At 38.0% G+C, this 20645-nt stretch overlaps 3 protein-coding genes across 3 annotated transcripts; 2 read left to right on the top strand and 1 right to left on the bottom strand.

Moving 5' to 3' along the window:
• Nucleotides 1-530: 530 nt before the first annotated feature.
• On the top strand, nt 531-3624 carry LOC104444075 (agamous-like MADS-box protein MADS9). Its single transcript, XM_010057669.1, has 7 exons — nt 531-718; nt 823-889; nt 1563-1624; nt 1714-1813; nt 1902-1931; nt 2101-2148; nt 3487-3624. Exons 1-7 carry the CDS (start codon nt 531-533, stop codon nt 3622-3624), a joined length of 633 nt encoding a protein of 210 aa, XP_010055971.1.
• Nucleotides 3625-5756: 2132 nt separating this feature from the next.
• Nucleotides 5757-9369, top strand: EGM2 (floral homeotic protein GLOBOSA-like). Its single transcript, NM_001302727.1, is given in 7 exon segments — nt 5757-5996; nt 6117-6183; nt 6622-6683; nt 6794-6893; nt 7000-7029; nt 7143-7187; nt 9004-9369. Coding segments are annotated over 7 exon segments (627 nt in total). The 5' UTR covers nt 5757-5808; the 3' UTR covers nt 9139-9369.
• A 1590-nt stretch (nt 9370-10959) lies between these two features.
• Nucleotides 10960-13365, bottom strand: LOC104444072 (glutathione S-transferase TCHQD). Its single transcript, XM_010057664.3, is given in 4 exon segments — nt 10960-11577; nt 11580-11737; nt 12029-12305; nt 13122-13365. Coding segments are annotated over 3 exon segments (801 nt in total). The 5' UTR covers nt 12238-12305; nt 13122-13365; the 3' UTR covers nt 10960-11143.
• Between the last annotated feature and the right edge of the window lie 7280 nt (nt 13366-20645).

Below are 20645 nucleotides of genomic sequence, written 5' to 3'. Positions count from 1 at the left end.
AGATATCTTTCAATATGAGCATTGATTTCTTAGATGAATTCTTTGTTTGTATATTCCTCGTCTGATTACGTGGGACTCGAATCTGTCCAATCGATGGTTACAATTCATTTGATACCGAAATTAGGGAAATAAAAAGAAAAAAAGAAAGAAAGATCATCCCACGAGGACGGTGAAAGAGTGAGGGAGAAATGGAAAGGACTGTTGGTCATGGAACAGCAACAGCAACAGCATCATCCCATCAGAAGATATAGATAGCAGTTCGGATTGGCTTGTCCCTGTCACAACTCCATAAACGCCTTCTCTTCACAGTACTCTCCAAGAAAGTTCCTCGTCTTCCTAACTTGTAATAGACATCTTCTTTCCTCTCACTGCATCTCTCTCTTCTTCAATCCCCCCATATCTCTCTGGTTAAAGAAGAGAGAGATGCGATAGACGAAAGACAGATCTCTCTCGCTCTCTCTCTCTCTCTCTCTACAAGAAGAAGGAGGAGGAGGAGGAGGAGGAGGAAAGAGGGAAAGCTAGGACCTAGGATGGGGAGAGGGAAGATAGAGATTAAAAGGATAGAGAATACGAACAACAGGCAGGTGACATACTCGAAGAGAAGGAATGGGCTCATCAAGAAGGCCAAGGAGATCTCTGTCTTGTGTAATGCTAAGGTGTCGTTGATCATCTTTGGTGGCTCTAAGAAGATGCATGAATATTGCACCCCTTCCACAAAGTATGTGACTCTCTCTCTCTCTCTCTCTCTCTCTCTCTCTCTCTCTCTCTCTCTCTCTCTCTAGACTGAGGTATGTACGTATGAGAGTTCTTGCTTTTGTGCAGGTTGACTGATATATTGGATGAGTATCACAGGCAGTGTGGGAAGAGGTTGTGGGATGCTAAGCATGAGGTGCTTTTGCTTTCCTCTAAAGATGATTTTCCAAAGCTATGTATGGTTTGTTTCTTCTTTGCCAGATTTGTGTTAAGAAAAAGGAATCTTGAATCTTGTGGGCAGATCTAGAAATAGGCATTTTTCTTCCATCTGCTATTTTTTCTTGTCAAGAGATATATTTTTATTATGCTGAAGAAACAAGACTCTGTTTAAAAGTACCAAATGACATTTTTTTGGTAAAAGGATGCTAGCAAACATGGATCTACAGTTTCGTGAGAAAATTAAGGGGCGATGTTCGCCTTTCTCTGTCTATCTTGAGTATAGGTATCTATTTTTCTACTGCAGAAGGAGGACCAAGAAGATATCCTTAGAGGCAAGAACCGATCTTGCAATAAGCCTTTCGTTCCCATGCACTATTAATGTTTAGCAAGCATAACTATAAATTCAATAATTCATGTGTTCCAAGTTTTTTTTTTCTTATGTGTTTTCTATGTTTGTCCTTGGTTCTTGCTTGGATAATAATAGGGGTCAGTTCATATTCGTGTTTCTACTTTCTCAGAACGCTGTTCTCTCCTTTCGACTTGTACAAGTCCTTTGACATACTCAAGAGTCAACTCTGTCTCTGCCATGTTTTTTCTCGATTGGAAACTAATGCACTAACGACTAGAGTTTCTTTCTGGCGAGCTCTCAGAATCTCAACGGTGAAATCGACAGAATCAAGAAGGAGAACGACAATCTGCAGATCAAGCTCAGGTGGGTCTTTTCTCTTCTCTTTACTTTTCCCTCCTTTCTTTAGACTTTAGGCACTCTCGAAGCCACTCACTCGTGCGCATCTCTCGCAGGCATCTGAATGGACAAGACATAAATTCCTTGAACCATAAAGAGCTCATTGTCCTAGATGATGTCCTTGAGAATGGCCTTGCTTTCGTCCGAGATCAAAAGGCAAGTCTCACATCTTTTATATATGGACCATTAAAGAAATTGGTCTAAAAAAGATGTGTTTCTAACTGTCCCAGCTATTTTGTTTCAGATGGAGGTCATCAACACACACAGGAGGAATGTATGTGCATTATATAGATCCAACATGAACTTTTCTTATACCAATTGACCATTCTCTTGATTAAGCTTATGTCGGTATCTTGTTCATCCTTGTGATGTTTTCACTAAACATTTTTTTGCATTCTACTTCTTCTTGTTTTGGCATTTGGGGTGAACTTCATATCCGCCAGCACAAGATGTTGGAGGAGGAGAACAAGGAGCTCAATTACTATGCGCAGGTAATTCATCGACTTCCTTATTATTTCAGCCCAAATCATATCCATCCTTCTGGGCATTCAAGTTTCACCGCCCATATGTGTATTGCCCCAAACTTATTTTAAACTTAATTGAAAATAAATAATTTTAGTTTAGTATCTTAGGGTTATTCTAATCCCTTCAAAATGTGAAAAAAGATGATTATCGAGTAGTAATCAAATAAAGAAAAACAGTCAAAGAAATACACATAATATGAGCTTAGTATCACAATGGGTTAGGGTACAAGTAGAGCCGGGCCGGGCTGGTGCCGGATATGAGTAATGATCAAATCCATTTTCGTCTCGCCCCATTTGTGCGACAATGCAGAATTTTGTTGGAGCGGGTTAGATTGTCATTTCCACTCATGGATGAACATGTAAGCAAAATAGCAAGCCTCTTCATTTAGAGGCCTATTTTTAAGTGGTAATGTGGTGTTCATGCCAACTTTTGCACAACTCAATTGATCTGCCTCACCAATCGATTTTAAAGGTACAATCACTCGCATTGGCCTGGTCTTTTTAGAATTATACGATTGACGTGCTCCAAACAATACTTGAATCCAAGACCTCCATTTCCATCTAAGCCAACACCTTGTTTAGAGGCTTTTATTCAAAAATTTCCATAATTAGAAAAAAAAATCCATTTAAACACTAATATAAGGACCGAGATTATGTCTCTTAAACATGACATTATAAACTTAATAATAGTGACCATTGGTTGGCATATTGTATCATGTACGGTCATAACTAAGTATATATAATGAAGTCATAATAACATAGCATCCTAGCATATGCATTTGGAATTTATATTACTCTCATTTAGAGTGCAAAATGTCATATTTGAAAAAAATTGATAGTTTGAAATGATTTTAACTGTTTTTTGAAAAGATTCGTGGACTTCTGGTTATAAAGGTCAGTCGCCGAAGTGATTGACATCCAACTATAATTCCTCGTAAAATCATCAATTTTGTTCCCCCAAAAAGAAGAGTGCCTACTACATTATATCGAAAAGGTTTTTACTTTTATTTCCGAATTTTTCCCATGTAGATCAAAGAAAATACTGCATCAACATAATCTTTTTACCCATCAATTTACGATATAAACTCTTGCTATGTCCATACATAACGCAAATAATTTGCTATGGGATTTCAACGTATTAGTATGCAATTTAGTATGTTGAATTAATTTAGACCTTTCGATATAGTGTAATGAGAACTCTGTCCAATTGTTTACCACATGTATGTATAGATGCGTGTCTATGTAGATTGATCATTGATATGTAAATCAAATCCTTATAGCCTTGAGGTTTCGATTCTGCCTTAGATTTTATCTTTTTATAATGTTTTGTTTTCGCTATTGCTGGGGAATCTACAGCAACTCCAGGACTATAAGTCACATCATCACATGCCTTTCACTTTTCGCGTGCAGCCTCTTCAGCCCAATTTACAGGAGAGGATTTAGAGAATAATGTTGCCAAAATTGCATTTTGGCATGATCATGGAACTAAGTTGCTGTTTAATTTCGTTAATCTGAAAGACTGTTGCACTTGATTAGTAGTGTATTATTAGTCTGTCACTTTATTACTTGGCTTGGACAAGTGTGTCCTCTCTCTCTCTCTCTCTCTCTCTCTCTCTCTCTCTTCCTTTTTCTTTTTTTGGCCAATTTCTCTTCCTTGGGTTTACTTCAATAGATTTTCTTATCTAGTCCCCTAATGATAGTCGAACGGTTTATTAGCAGAGCTAATTTGGTCAGAAGGGTTAATGTGATTCTCTTTCAGATATACAGTAAACTATAAAAAATAAATAAACAAAAGCATAGAATTGTCTCGCGAGCATAAAAATGCGAACTAGATTGATGCAATGTAAGTATGCTACAATGCAATTCCTAAGGAAAGAAAAGGAACATCAACACAAACATGCGGGGAACAAACCAAAAGCTATCCTTTACAGACATACATCCGTATAAAAACATACCTAAAAGTTGAAAGTTAGGCAGCATAGAAGCGTAAGTATTAGGTGGGCGAAGCAAGGTAGGGTGGCTAAGTGATGCACGGCATTAAACTTTAGTTTGGTACATGACTCAAACTTAGGGTTTGAGGTGAGAGAGAGAGAGATTCAAACAAGAAGAAGAAGACGATGATGATGATAAAATAATTGTCAAAATTGTAACAGTTATAAAAGCCGATTTTAGCAATTTATTTGTTTTAGATATAGGTAAATTTCTTGTATTTGATTAAGCCTGAAAAATGAGAAGGCATGCCTTTCTACACTAGGGGAAATCCTGATATCTTTTTTTTTTTTTTAATTATGAATAATTGATATCCTATGGAGATTTTTGATGTAATGGTTGGCAATATTATTTATGAGATAAGCAGAGACACTTAACGCGTTGATGACGTAATATTCTTCACCACAAAATACTTGTCTCACATAATTCGTTTGGGGTGTTATGGAAAATTCAAAGAGAAAACGCCTTTAACAAGAGAATTACTCTTCTGGCCAAGAAGTTAAAAACAAGAGAATTGCTTACTGTAATGAACACAATCCTCTTTCACTTATCATCGGGCATGTGAACCTTAATTCATATTCTTACAACCCCTTTGATTTGCCTCTCACCTTATGGCATGGAAACGTGTATGCAACATAAACACTAGCTCTCTTTATTCCATTGCATAAAGAACTCGATTGTGGACCCTCTACCTCCATAGAGCAGTACACTTTAAGGAGTACGCACTCCAATTTGATATAAGGTACAAAGTTTTGCTCCAAGATGTGGGTGACATCATTAAATGAGATTTACCATCTTTCAACAGGTTCAAAGGGTACCCTGTACTATAAAGCCCACGAAGCTATTTGTATGTTAAAAAAAAATTCACATAGACTAGGTACGATCGAAAAGCTCATTAAGGAGCTGCCAACGAAAAGTTCACTTTGTTAACCTCTCCTCTTATCTTATATTCAATAAGAATATGCACATCGGTTGTGATTTGATGCTCAATTGAACTTGACATTTGGTTATTGGTTCTACCCACTTAAACCCTAAGCAAAAAGGCCAGAAATGTGCACACATTATTCATCAGGCCGGGTGCCACGTGTCCAGTAAGACAAACTAAATAAGGAGAAAATACTGGTAAGGAAGCCTATGTTGTGTATGAAAGATACCCAATGATAGTCCGTGGTTTTGATAAGTTCAAACTTAACATTTGAAAAAGGGACAATATGACGAAGCTGCAGTTAGAACAGGAGAACACCCCAACCCGAGAAAATATCCGGCGTTTAATATCAATAGCTCACGTCAGTGCAGGATGTCTGAAAATGACCGATGGTCACACAAGCGTGACATGGAAGAGAAGAACCAATAACCAGAAAGCCCTAATAATGAACAGTAGACTTTAGCATGAAACCTCTCACCTTCCCTTCTGTGCCAAGAAAGTCGCAGTTCCCCTTAACCCTAAATGGAATGTTCTCTCTTTACTTCTGTACCTCTCTTTTTTTTCAGCCTCTCTCTCTCTCTCTCTCTCTCTCTCTCTCTCTGTCTCAGCTATTCAGCTATTCTGCTCCTCAGCTTTCATTTGCAAACAAGAGCAGATAAGGAAGATAATACGAGAGAGAACAAGAGAGAAAGAGAAGGCCCGGAAAAAGAAAGATGGGGAGAGGGAAGATAGAGATAAAGAGGATAGAGAACTCAAACAACAGGCAAGTTACCTACTCCAAGAGAAGGAACGGGCTCATCAAGAAGGCCAAGGAGATTTCTGTTCTGTGTGATGCTCAAGTCTCTGTGATCATCTTTGGTAGCTCCGGGAAGATGCATGAATACTGCAGCTCTAACACCTCGTATGCATTATTTGTGCTGTTGTCCTTTTTTTGGCTTCTTTTTCTTTTTAACAAGATCTACTTTGATTGTTTTCCTGATTTATGGTTTTTCCCTTTTAACTTTTGCTCTGGGGGTTTTAGATTGGTTGATATATTGGACCAGTATCACACACAGTGTGGAAAGAGGCTTTGGGATGCTAAGCAAGAGGTGGGTTTGAGTTATCTTCCCAATATCGATCTGTTGGTTACTTTGCAAAGCTAGCTAATTTTATAAATTCCCAATAAAGGTTCAAAAAAGGAAGGAAATGACACTGTTTTTCAGAGAGAAATTTGATTAGAAGCAGCAAGAATATTGAATCTTTATAGCAGATCTGTCATCGGGATGTTGTCCCCTTCTTTTCTTTTCCTTTGAATTATTATTGTGATTGATGGGAGCTTTAGTAACAGATCTGGCACTAAATGGTTATTATGTGCCTTCTGTTTTCCATGCAAAACATGCGTTCTCAAATCAGAATCCCATTTGATCAGTTTCTAGCTTGGCTTCCTGCATGGCCATAGATGTGGCTCCTTTTCTTGATTATTTCAATTTTCCTGAAAGAATTCTAATAAAGATAGGGTTTTGCCAAAATCATATGAAATCTCTCAGAATCTGAGCAATGAACTAGATAGGATCAAAAAGGAGAACGACAACTTGCAGATTCAGCTCAGGTTCACCTCTCTCTCTCTCTCTCTCTCTCTCTCTCTCTCTCTCTCTCTCTCTCTCCATTGATAAATATTCAATCATAAATGAACATGAATAAAGATATATTATTAAACAGGCACCTGAAAGGAGAAGACATAACATCACTGAACCACAGAGAGCTGATAATCCTAGAAGACACTCTTGAAAACGGCCTCGGATGTGTCCGAGACCAGAAGGCCAGTATCTCAAGAAAAACTTTGATTACGCAAATATATTCACCAATAATATCGAAATAATTCACTTCTAACATCTTTTATGATCAATTCTCCATTTGGGTTGCAGGACGAAGTTCTGATGACGCACAGGAGAAATGTTAGTTCCAATCTAAACTTGTCACTGACTCTTTGCTTGGTGCTAAAATTCGAAGGTGGTTTTGCTGAGTTTGTTTTATTTTTTTATTTTTTTTATTTTTAATTCTGGTTCAGCAAAAGCAGCTGGAGGAGGACGCTAAGGAGCTCCATTTCTATGCGGTAACTCCATCAACTTATAATCAACTTGATGCATAAGCACATATAGATACACAAGCAAATTCCAAGAGAAAAAAGATCGAGAACAGAAGAGAGTTCTTGATATGATGGTATTCAGGACGCCTAACTCATAGCTCGATCAAGATTAGGTTTGGAATGGGATTGAGTTTGGTGAAAGTAACATTGCTGTCAATTTGGCCTAGATATGAACCTCATTTTCATGGTCCCCAAAAGATTACTTGACTCTAGTGATAAGTTTATTGTTTATCATTCTTGTGATCCTGCCTATATAAGTTTAATATAGGTGGTCCGGTTCTCTATTACCCTACAAACTAGCTAGAAAAGGATTTCTTTTCTCATAACAGTTCATAGATATAAGGAAGCAAACTAGTTTTTCCCCCTTAGCACGTAACCAAGGATATTTTCTTGTACAATATTTCTTTCTTATATATTCACAATTTCTATGTGAAACATGGTAATAACCATGAATACTAACTATAGTTCTAACAGAATCGATAATCACTCAAGTGAAACTATGGATTAGATTCAGTCAAAACTAAATTGAAATTTATGTGACAAGAAGGTAAACAAAACTACTTAAATTAAGAAATTTGGAGAGAGCAAGTCATGGGGTAAGGTTCATTTATTTAGAAATACACATATAAAATGGTATTGACGGCTAAATTCTGATTATGAACTTGAGAAAGTTACCTTGTCTCTAAGATACTATTGCAGCACAGATTTTGTTATTGGTTTCAAATATGCAATGTTCATTTGAAAGGTTTTGTACCGCGATACTTTTTTACTAGACTATCATAATTTCAAATTAGATTCATAACTATGTCGTAATCAATATTAACCCGCTAATTTCATGTTTTAACAAAAGCAACCTAGAACAAAAGGCATATCATGTTAAAGCGTGTTCAATACTGAATAACCTTGGACCAAAAATCTTGATCTCCTTCCATAGAGGGACTCGGAATGGGGGGTGAGTAGCGAGTTAATGGAAAAACCCACACATACTCTCCCATATAAAGTATGAAATTATGTCTTGGAGCATATCATAACTACAGCATTAGTGATATCTCTCCTATAGCTAGTTTACAGGTTTATCATAGTCTTATGTATACATGCAGAACTATCAACCTGATAAAGCCACATTTTAATTTCACGGCATCCCATTCGATATTTCAATATATTTTGCACCCATGCGGGTTTTTATTTATCTTATTTCTCCTTTAATTCGATATAACGTTCTTGCGCCAAATTCATTCGTGAGAGGGGAGCATTCAAGTTATCACACACTGCATAGCTATACTCTTGTAGGGTTTAGTTTTGCCTTGTATACTTGTACGCCTTCTTCAACTGATAATACAATTTTGAATTGAAATACTACATTACATAAGATACACAAGTCATGACTACAGATAGTATAAATAACCAATTCGAGGAGATCATGTCATCGGGGAAATTATAGAATTCTAGATTGCATGTAAGTAAGTTTGTTATGACGTTCGCTTACAACACCATCACAATGAACTGCATCGAGAATTATAAGGAGGAACTGTTTTTGCTTTACAAACCTGATCTTCTCTTGAATACATCATGGACCGGTTGATTATAGTACAAAGGAATGTTTTCATATCGATTAATGCCAAGACAAAGAGACCGTAGATACATCTTCCTTATTCACTGAGCTAAAAAAATGGATCATGCAGATTCAAATTTAAGTAGACCCTTATTATATGTATAACGGACTTCATTTTAATCTAATCTCTTTCTTTTCATCTTTTTTTCTTTTTCCTTTTTTGGCTTGCAGCAACAAAAAGACATGATGATGGCCGAAACTGGTAGAGCTGGGAACGACGGTTACCATCAAAGAATGAAGGCTGACTTCGGCCCTTCCACCTACCAGGTGCAACCGATCCAGCCAAACTTACAGCGAAGGTTCTAAAAACTCCTCTCGAGACGAAGGTCGACATTCCTATGGGCTTGCTATAGTGTCACCGTGCATGAAGTCTCTTATCTTATAAAATGTTGATGCGAAACATAGAGCGCAAATGGAATAAGATATGTGTATGCATTGATATAATTGAAGCGCCTCAGCTTGAACCGACTGTTTGTGCGCTTGAGTATTTGAACATGTCCTAGTGCTTCAGGTTGGCAGTCCCATGAATATGGATGCATTGTCTACCTTGTCCACCATATACTTCATGTAATTCATTGCTCTACCAAATACCATCAGTTTGGTGTAACACAATTGAAATATATAGAATCCATGAGAGATAGACAAGAGATAGATGACCGAGATATCTTTTTTTCTTTTTTGGGGGGGGCCAAGTGAGTCTATATGCGACAATAACTTAGTACGAGACATCAGAGGATTGAATTAATGTATTCTTGCCATCAAGCAACTATAAGTACCAAGGAAAACTCCAGTATACCGAAATGATCGGTTAAATTATACAAGAGAGTGAAAATTCTTCGTTTTATTGGAAAAAGAACAAGCAATGCTACACGCAGAAATATTTTTAGAAAAAAAAAAAAAAAAACTCAGTTACTTAATGATGCGGCTTCACAAACGACAGTTGTTCGCTAGTACCTAAAGATAGGGGATCCCAACAGAACATATAGATGAGTTGACTAGATTTTCCAAAAAGCGCATATCAAATCATTCGTAAAACAAGTTGTTCGTATTCTTTCCAGTACGGGTAACAATTCCCAGGAAAGGAAAGGCAAAGAAAACTAGTGCGTGAATGTATTAATAAAGTCTCGAATTTGGCAACTGAAATTTGGCATTAAGTCGGTCTATCTCCAATTAATGACAAATTGTTAGGTAAAGCGCACAAAAGAGCGCACCACATTTCTGAATTCCATCCCATGAGGGAGCAAGATCAGATTCTCAGGTTCAATCCGACAATGTTTCATCAATTGTCTTAGAAGTTTACCAGGCTAGCGGTTGAGAAAGGATACTGTTTCCTCAAGTCAGGGATCAATGTCGCTGCCTAACTATCAATTTTTGGCGGGATATGATGCGTTGGTTGTGGGATTGGAGGGATTTCAGAAGCATTCTCTGATGTATCAGAGTGTTGCTCCAGTGTGGAAGCCGAGCAAAGATGCCCAAGATGTTCCTGCCTTGTGTCTAGTGTTCTGGGGATCCATTCTACAGGGCTAGCTAGTGTAGTCCCCTGAGCACCAGTCACTTGTGCAATTCATTGTAATCTGGAAAGTAATGCCAGAACAAGGGTCAGGCGTTCAGGTTAGGGAAAGAATGGCAGATCCCTCCAACGAAATGTCGTTCACTGGCCAGGTACGAAGACCTTTCGGATGCAGACGCTGCAGTTTCTTGCTTCCCAAAATTATGCCGAGGCAGCTGATGCGGATTGCTATCTCAAAAGCTTTCAGGAAGTAGAGCCACTTTATAGAGACGCCAGAGGAAGTGCTCTGTCTCTCCAATCCTTGCCTGTCTGTCGGTCCAAGCTATTCACAAGATGTGTAGCCTGGTCCCTCGTCCGGGACTCAGATATGGGATCGTTGCGGTTCGCCAAGGGAGTGCTTCAATCAACTCTCTTTTGCTCATAACTCTTGATATCTAATAACAGCAGCATTACCCTGCCTTATGATATACTAACTTGCACCAGCTTTTACTAAAGATCAGGAATCTTAAAGATCTAGAATACGGATGAATTGTGCTCTAAGACTGCAAACTCAATGAAGTTCACTGCTTGCAACCGAAAAAATCAAACCTTTACAATTTTTTATTTTCATAACACGCTTGTTTTCTACATAATTATTTTAACCTTAAAGGGAATACAGAACAGAAAGCAGTCCAGTACATGAAAAATTCAACTGCCTGCTCTTTCAAAACTAAGAGAGGAAACACTACAGAACCTATTCACAGCTAAAACTTTCCCCACCCTCATTTTACAGTTTTGAGATATTCCTACAGCGTCAAGAAGTTAATACTTCTTCAGCGTGTTCCTCAGCCGTATGAAGCACCAAGTCTTAGCCAGGGTCTTGTACTTCCTCCAGCCGCCAAAGTATCTTCCTATCACTTTTTTGTAGGAAGGCCTTTGCTGAACCGAACTCCAGTATTCGGCCATGTTTGGCCTGCTGTTTATATACTCATCTTCCAAATTCAAGAGTGCTAAACGAGCTAGCACGGGAATGAACATTACATCTGCCATGCTGAACTCTTCCCCTGCAATATAAGCTGTCTCGCTCAACCTGTCCTCAATTTCATCGAGAAGTCTGATTAGATGTTCCTGGCTCCGCCTTACAACCTCTGGGTCTCTCAGCTTCTCTTCGGTGTGATATGCCTCTTTTAGCTTGCGGTGGTAGGAACTTGCCAGGTCAGGTGACTCGGCCATCCGAGCAATCAAGACTCTCCTAAAAACTTGGACACTGCTTGCCGATACTTCTCAGGGACGTGGGATAATGTGAAAAACTTTGGATTCCACTCCTGTATTCTATGCATCCATTGAATGACTTCATCACTGCTGAAGGCGATGCTATCATTATTAACAGAGACAACTGCAATTCTCTCTATATACCTGTAAATTTCTAAAGCATTATAAATTTCCACAAAAGAAGAGAATGAAGACAGACAGAATAAATCTGCAAAAAATATGGTACATAATAGAGCACAATACCCCCATCCTGTCAACGGATACATTCAGTTACTCAGAAATCCAGAAATACTTTTATTCGGCTTACTTAGCTAGAGAAGCTGATAGTTCTCATTATCACATGCCAAAACAGTTGAAAATCACATCAAACAAACATCCGTCATAACCATATCAAAAAGAAGAACAAGTATGCTGTAAGAATAGGATGAGACTTACTGAATGATTTCAATAGTATCAAAGATGACATGCGAACCATTCTGGAAAACAGGGAGTTTTGCAGTCGGGTTCATTCTGAAGAAGGAAGGCCTCAAATTTTTGCCCGTTATCGGATTCATATGGAAGGATGTGTAATCAATGCCCTTCTCTTCCAAAGCCAACCTTACCTTTTGGCTGTCCAATGAATATGGGTGATGATACAGTTGCATGATTCTAATTGCCTTTCCTTTTATTGACTTCAATTATGAAGCACAAGCTTCACACAAAATCAAGAGGCCTGCTGCAAGTCAAATCGAAACAATTACATAGCCATAGAGGAAGTTTAATTAGCAGTTAGGATGATTCAAAAGTACAACTTCTCTACCAATATTAACACACGTCACTAGTTTGAGATTGCAAGTTTGACAACCATCACCCCTCTCAGATGAAACTAAGGTTTTGCTAATCTAAAAGGTCCACTCTATACTGTGATAGAAAATAGTCAAAATCAAAAGAGAAACCAGAGGCTTCAAAAAACTTCTTGGCATCCACAACGAATTAATACACAAGCATTGAAGAACATTTATTGACATACCCATTTTGAGTAAAAGAAGAATCTCTAGCATATCTTAGTCTGTGGCCATCAGCAATTACCTCCCCAAGGTAAACAAACGAGACAGCAGTTCAGACAAACGTCAACAGTGAAACCCATTCAACAATCCTCCTTTCAGCACCCAATCTCCAATATATAGTCAGGTTAGGCCTCACGCGATGTCCGGTTCCACAAAAACCCAAAAAAAGCGCTGAACTGAGACGCCATCTTATGTAAAAGCCCCAAAACCAAAAGGTGCATTTTCCAGCAGGAAAGCGTTTAAATTTTGCAGACAGTAAGATTAGAATAAAGGAAGTATTCCCGATTCAGTTAACAAATACACACAACGAACTCACACCAACTCCTGTCGTGCTTAGAACAGTATTGACGGTTCAAGAAAGGGGCAAAACGGGTCCCGCCACTTCTAATTTGGCCATCAATACAACAAGGAATTCCAACGAAGAACTTCATGAGGCGATCAAGAACGGTCTAGACCACACGGTCGAAAGAGGTTCGACTGACCGGATGACATGCAGAAGCAGAACCGCCACGCCCCCCGCTCCAACACTCCAACCCCAACTCAAGACCCGCCGAAGTCAACGCGCGCGAGCACGATCAAGTTCACCACAAGAGCCCACAGCGCAGCGACCAAATTGCCCAGGGAATCAAACGAAAACGGAAACAGCACGCAGCAACGACGAGAGAACCAAACGAAGAAGGACGGCTAAGTGTCAAGCGCGATCGAGACAGATGGGGTCGGACGGAACCTTACCCAGAAAGCGTCGACACTTCTAGAGACAACTTCGACTGTAAAGGTCGGGTCTTTCCTGGGATTTGCGCTGTGGGTAGCGCGAGAGGGAGACGAAGTGAGAGGGAAGAGAGAGAGAGAGAGAATCTAATGCCAGAAACGATCGCGAAACAACCGTAAGTAACGTGCCAGAAACTTTCCGAGGAAAGTGCAAGAACCGATAAAAAGGGACCTTTCATTAGTAACAGTTGGTCGCTCCTCGTTGGACTTTTTTTGACTTTCTGGGTCTTGATTGATTGACCCATCAATCTCAAATCAAAAGATTGATGCAATTTGAAAGATGTGAAGTTCGAGCCAAATTCAAGAAACTGAGTTCGGTAACTATCAATCACGAAAAATTGTTAAGAGGATCGCGTATTTTTAAACGCACCTCTAATAAAAAAAGGATTGAAATTAGTATGTATTTGATTTGATAAATTGATGGGTGTCATGAGAGTGGCCTTTTATATAATTCCACGGAAGGCCCATCTTTATCGACTTTTGGAAATTTTGAAAATGTATGTATGTCGTGGCACTTTTTATCTATCGATCGTATGGGAACATATCTATTATTTTCTAATAAAAATGATTACTCGAAAAAATATAATAATTTTTCACCTCGAGTGAATGGATTTGGCCGAATTCCCTTGACTATCATTGTGTTTTGACGATAATAAGCGATTGCATCATCAATTGCTGATCTTAATCACCGAATGAGACAATTCCAATTAGTTTTCAATTGACGCACTAACGATCGTTTTCACTCTATTTTCTGGCACGGCACTAATGCGCCTACCTGTACGGCAATTTTTGGGGAAGGTGGGGGCACACCGACCCATTGGCGAGTGAAGACAAAGGGGCTCTGGAGCAGAAGGCTGCCAAAACTCGAACTGACATGGAAAATGGGATTGATGGTTGTGAAAAATCTTAAAAGTGATTAGAAATAATTCCAGAAAAAAATCCTAAAATAATTTATGTGGAATGCATAATTTTGATTCAAATCCCATCGTCTAAAAACTCATGACTGCGATGGCAGACAAATTATATGAAAGGGCATTACTTGTTTTCGATACCATTTTATAAAATATAATCTAAAAATTTAAGGTAACCACGTGTATATAAAGAACAAAATCCATTTTGAATGTGCTCGAAGACGCTTCTTCTCAAGATAGTACCGGAAGCATTTTAGGCATGGGATGCACCATTAACATTGCAAAGAAGCAAACCAAGTCGTCACGTGCGAGAGAGGAAAACCACTTTCGTATCTGTATTTTGAGGAAGTTTCGAACTTTAAGTATCTCGTTGTATCGCCCGGGAATGACATGTAATACTAAAATAGGCATCAGATACCTGGTCATTCACCATTCTTCCAGCTCATGGCTAAAGCTTCTTGCACAAAAAAGCCCATGGCCTTTGCTTGGTTTTAGTCTCACCCCGGATCCACCAACCAATTGGATATCTGCCGTTTGAGCTACGCTTGGCTTTCATCGGCGGCTTTTTTAGTTTTTTATTTTTTATTTTTATCTGTGGATTAATAAATATTATTAATCTTAATGCTACAAGTTACTACTCGAATCTTTAAGCATGTTTAATATATCGCGGTAAAAGCGATTGCGAAATTTTTCTGTCTTCTGATTTCCGGGCCGAAAATGTTCAATTTCCATTGACGACTTGGGCCTGCAATAGAAGGAAAGGGGAAATCGTGGGCCGTATCCATAAAAGGGTAGGCCCTGTTGGTTTTTGATTTACAAAGTGATATTCGAATGGAGCTTGCGTCGTATGGTTTTCTTTTTAAGATATGAATGACCAATATTTCCAATATATTCTGCAGCTTTTCATGTAAACAATCAAGAGGAAGACTATGAGATAATTACTTAGTCAATCCTGAATTTTATTATATGAAAATCAATTCAGTCTTAAACATGTTAATTTTTCAATATAATCATACACATTTGCACGAACTCTCATGTAGTCCTTTTGGGAAATCGAAAATCGCCAATGTGTTCATAAGTTTTCCATCTCAATGTGCCACAGCACCTTTGCACGAACTCTCGTGTAGTCCTTTTGGCAAATTGAAAATCGCCAATGTCTTCATAAGTTGTCAATCTCAGTGTGCCACAGCTTGTCGATGATTTCCTCTAAAAATTAGCCAAAAGGATTACTTTAGAATTCTGCGCAAGGCTACATCAATAAAATTGAAAAGTTTAAATTAATATCCGAACAATAAATTCATGATTGGATTGGAAAAATAGGTTAAAAAAAAAGCGAAAAGGGACATTGTCGCAATGGTCACTATTAATGCAGTAAAAACTAGGTACAAAAGAAATATCTATAATTCACGGGCAGATGGGAGAGGGGGAAGTGATGCACCGACATCAATTTGGTGCCCATCAATTTAATGTGGCTTTTAAATGTGACCCATAACTGTCCAATTAATGGTCACATCTTGCATGCTCCTTAGTCCTTCACAACCAGCCTTTTCCATAAGGGAAAAAAAAGAACATAACAAAATTGGCAAAAATTAAGATAAGCTCGTCGTATCCTCTCCACTCAAATTCTTTATGCTTTATTTCTTATGCACGTTGAATGATTCTCTCTCTCTCTCTCTCTCTTTAGGTCACTTGAGCGGCGGAAATCAATCGATAGAAATTTTGAAATAGAGAGGGAAAGAAAAATATTTCGAGTTGGATGTACCATATTGTTATTGATTGATGTAATGAATGCAAACGATGCTGCACAGTGCATTGCAATGACCAACGGGGCACGCAATTCCGTGCGATTAGCTTTTAAGATGAGGGATCAAGAAAGCTTCTAGCTCTTGCAGATCTGCTGGATATATCAGTAGGGCTTGATGGGATCTTGAATCACCGAAGATTCTCACTTGCCAACATCATCCCAGTCTCATAAGATTTATAAAGAAAAAGTATTCTAAAACTTACAAAGATTCTGAATAATTATATGTATTGATGTTTTTACTTTTGAATAGATTTGACCTATCTACACTGTAACACAAAATATCATTTGAACGTAACCCCGCGATTGAAAAACAAAACTACAAAATGAGAATCGGTTCAAAATTTATCATCATAATATACTTTATGTTTGCAGTCCATCATTTCGCAATGGATTCACTTGTTTGAACATTGATTTAAAATTGGGGTAGATTTATTAGTAAACGCATTATTTTCAAAATAATATTCATGACGTGCTTTATTGCCATGCAACTATTTACCTATTTATTGACCATGCGTGCATCCATTATTATCATCAAGACAAATGAAAATGGAAAGGCACTTGTATAACTTTTGAAAAGTGGCAACGTGCAATTGATCGAATCATGAGAACAAAGAGTAATATATCGAGGGCAGATCCAAAATCAAAAGAGCCTTCGAGATGAGATTGAAATAAGATTCAATGCTTTGACACCATCGATAGACCTTGGGTAAGACTCAGCTCTGTCCATACTTTTTTCAGTTCCTACCTCACCTAAGACATCACGAGCCTTAAACACCTTCCATGGAGCCTACCTCCATGCTGCTGCTTCTGGCTCGTGAATGACGATCGATGCATCTGTCCATGGCGGTGCTCGTGGTGGGTGCTCTCTTCACCAGATCATCGAAACCCAGTTTCAGGAATTGACTTTTTCGGAAGAGAGGTCAAAGTCAGGTTCAACTCGAAGGAATGATTAGCGCAGCAATGATTAATCGCAGCAAAAGAAAGTTAAAATCACCCTCAAACTAACTCGGATAGAGAAATGCCTTGCGATCGAAAACAAGCCCTACCGACTGACAAGTCAGGTTTCCTTTTCTGCCGATAAATTAAACATTGGATCGCCAATAATCTTTTCATTTGTTGGGTCAAGTTAGAGAAAAAGGGAGAAAATTAGGCGGGAAACAGGGACTTCGGTTTGCCATTGCAGCTACTGCACTGTTTATCTTTTTGGTTAACGTGTCGTTTTTGGTCTCCCGCAAGCACCGTTTTTAACGCCTGGTGCGCCGGTCCGGGGTTCGGACACCAGCAGCATAGATCATCATCATTGCTCTTGCTGGCTGGTAACATCGGCTGCTCAGCTAAAGCTTCTGATTACTTATATGTGGGATTAAAGGTGATATGTTGGTTTCCAAAAAGCTATTCAACGTTGCCCTCCTAAAAGGCATTTCCTCTGGTGTTCCCTCGTGGGGTCTTTGTGCTACGGAAGAATCAGCAAAATTTATATTGAGGGTCTTGCCAATGAGTAGATTAAGGCCAACACCTATCTAAAGGAATAATCATCAAGTATACCCGAGTGGGTTACCAACATCAGTGCAATGAATCAACATGGCACTTTTATCAAGCATTAAAATGCCATTTATTTAAGTATCTAATCATTTACAATCCGTCACATCACTCGATTTATCTACTGAAAATACTCTAAAGGATATGTGATTTTTAAAATATCTTGACACATATGATGCAAATGGCCATAACATCGAAACCATAGAGTTTACGAAGTTGTCTAATTAGAAGCTCGACATTTATACCAGTTTTTTCCTTCATTTTCATCCACTCGATCTCATCACCACTTTGACAAAAAAAAAAATCTCATCAATACCTCTCTTAGTGTTAACGGATCGTATGAATAAAGTAACTTGTTATTCCAAATTTTGATATCCATTTCTTCTTTTGTGAACTAGCACGGTTAGAAAAAGCACCCCTGAAACTTGGATATATAGCAATCGAACAATACCTAAGGGCTCACCTCATAGTAGGTTTACTTATCTCCTATTTTGGATACACATTGGCTGATAGGTATGAAATATCATTCAAGAGATGTGATTCTCGAAAACCTAGATGTAAAAGAATTTGCTTTTATTGAATGGCATGAATCCAAGAGAAGTCTCTATAAATAGCATCAAAAGCCTCTTGAAACATGGACACAACATTATCTAAGCAGAACAAAGAAAATAATCAAAAATGTCATAAACCTATTATATTCGTGTTAATTTAATTCTAAATCCTTCTAATTTGACAAATTTAATCATGAACATATTACCCTTGTACTAATATAGTGATAAATCTTTCAATTGTGTCAATATAGTTATAAACATTTCGATGTTTTATCAATTTAGGACAGCCAGTACTAACTAGATTGTCATATTAACAATTCCCCACTATGATACAAACGCAATAGGTTTTTAACTCAATTGATCAAATTGAAAACTTTATGATTGAATTGGTATAAGTATAATATGTTTATGACTTTTTAGTAATTATCCCAACTAGTGCACCTTCACCCTCAAGGCATAAACAAGTTCATGACCCAAGAGGATTAACCTCTTCCAAACGGTCTTTGTTCTAAGCAAAGGGTGCTTCTACCATTTTTAAGCAACTTTGATTAATTCGCTAGTCATATTAGAATAAAATCTAGTTCATCAATCACAATCTTTCTGGATCTGTCTAGATTGCAACATTATATATAAAAAAAATCACGATGAAATGTGCAGGAACACGTTGTCGGATCAATCCACTTCTAAGATTCCCCTTCGAAGCAGAATAAAAGAAATGCGCCGGCGAAACTCGGGAGAGGACAAAGAAAGCCACCTTCCTTTCTCCCTCCTTCCTTCCTTCCGGCACTGTCCTGTTCCTTTCGTCGGCGGTAACTTATCCATGACGACGCCGACGTCCCATCGCTTCATCTGACGACAAATAAAAAAAGTTGGGAAAAATAACACGCCATAAAAGGGATGGATGGCTTGAATCTCGAGTCTTTGAGAGGGAGATGGGGATTGAGGGCCGTCTCCTCCTCTGCTTTTTCAAGCACATGGTGGGTGGACGCCCCATCATGTGGTCACCACCCATCACCGTTTAATGAGCACGCATTTATCGTTGGGATCGAGGTCGGGGTCGGGGTCAGAGTCAGTATCAAGGTCGGATCATCCCAATTGGATCAAGTCTTTTTTTTTGGTTATCGATGCCAGTGGGAGGCTCGGTTTTGAATGGGAAGGTTATTAGGTTTTGGTACATATAATTCATTAAATCTTACAAGTTTCATGTAAAAGTTTAATCCATCGTACACATCGAGCCTACCTACATTGAGTGCTCTCCATGATCTATCCGTAGCTCTGCGTGATCTAACGATAGATCTTTGATCTTGGGATGAAAGAGTTCTGTACTTTGTTGTTTTCCACTTTTGCTGGACGGAGGGAGGGATGGGGAGGAGGCCACTACCGTCCGTCCAAAGCCTCCTTGCTGGCCCCGCATATAAAGGCTTAAAATGCATTGCAGTTTGTATCATATAATATCCATAATTCCCTATAATTTTTTATCTAATTATGTAATCACTAAAGTCTGATTTTTGTCCAAGTAATGAATTTTCATGGAAATTTAGTCAAATTTTCAGCGAAAATCTAACGTGGGCAGTTATTGAACGTGGATCTTGATCGTCCAATATATCGAATTTTTTTTTTTCCTTATCTTACAATAAGTACGCTTTAAATGGAATCCAATCATATTTTTAAACAACACACATGTGATCAAATGCAGTGTCATTAATTTCCACATGGCTATGATATAACATTTTTCGTTAAAACATTGGCAAAATTCCAATAATGTCCCTAGAAATTTTTATCTAAATTATATAATCACTAAAGTTTGATTTTCTTTCCACCAATAAACTTTCATTAGAATTTAGTCAAATTTTCAACGGAAAGTTAATGTGGCAACTATTTAACGCGGTTCTTGATCATCCAATGTATTAAAATTTCAATTTTTTTCTTCTTATAATAGACAATTTAATCGGGATCCAATTAGTTTTTAGCAATACATGTGATCAAATGCAACGTCATTAATTAACACATGGCTGTGACATATTTTTCGTTGGAATATTGGTGATTAAAGCCCATTGATTAAATAAATAAAAAAAAATCGGTTCATTAAAATAAATACCTTAAAAAACCAGTTCATTAAAATAATAAAAAACCTAAATTTAATTTTGACAAATTTACCCCAAACTAATTTATTTTATTTTGACTAATATACCCTTCGAAAAATTATATTAATACCACAAAAAAATCAAAAAAATTATAAACTATGACAAACATAGTGTAAAATCCCAAATTGATACCACATGTGTCCAACTTTTCTTTAACTAAAACTAACAGAGAGGATTTTGTCTATTTTACGTCCGAGCATATATACTTATTTACGTTCACGGATCTTAAAAAAAATTTGAATTTACGTGAGATTTATTTTGTTAACTGTCCAAATTTTTGTTGCGCCTT

Source organism: Eucalyptus grandis, chromosome 9, assembly GCF_016545825.1.
Source record: "Eucalyptus grandis isolate ANBG69807.140 chromosome 9, ASM1654582v1, whole genome shotgun sequence".
Lineage (NCBI taxonomy): Eukaryota > Viridiplantae > Streptophyta > Magnoliopsida > Myrtales > Myrtaceae > Eucalyptus > Eucalyptus grandis.
Note: the sequence above shows the minus strand (reverse complement) of the source record. Positions and strands in the feature narration are given on the sequence as shown.

Coding starts and splice junctions, on each gene's coding strand:
- LOC104444075 (XM_010057669.1), top strand. CDS start 531: ATGGGGAGAGGGAAGATAGAGATTAAAAGGATAGAGAATACGAACAAC. Junction 719..822: donor TATTGCACCCCTTCCACAAA/GTATGTGACTCT, acceptor GCTTTTGTGCAG/GTTGACTGATATATTGGATG. Junction 1,932..2,100: donor TCAACACACACAGGAGGAAT/GTATGTGCATTA, acceptor CATATCCGCCAG/CACAAGATGTTGGAGGAGGA.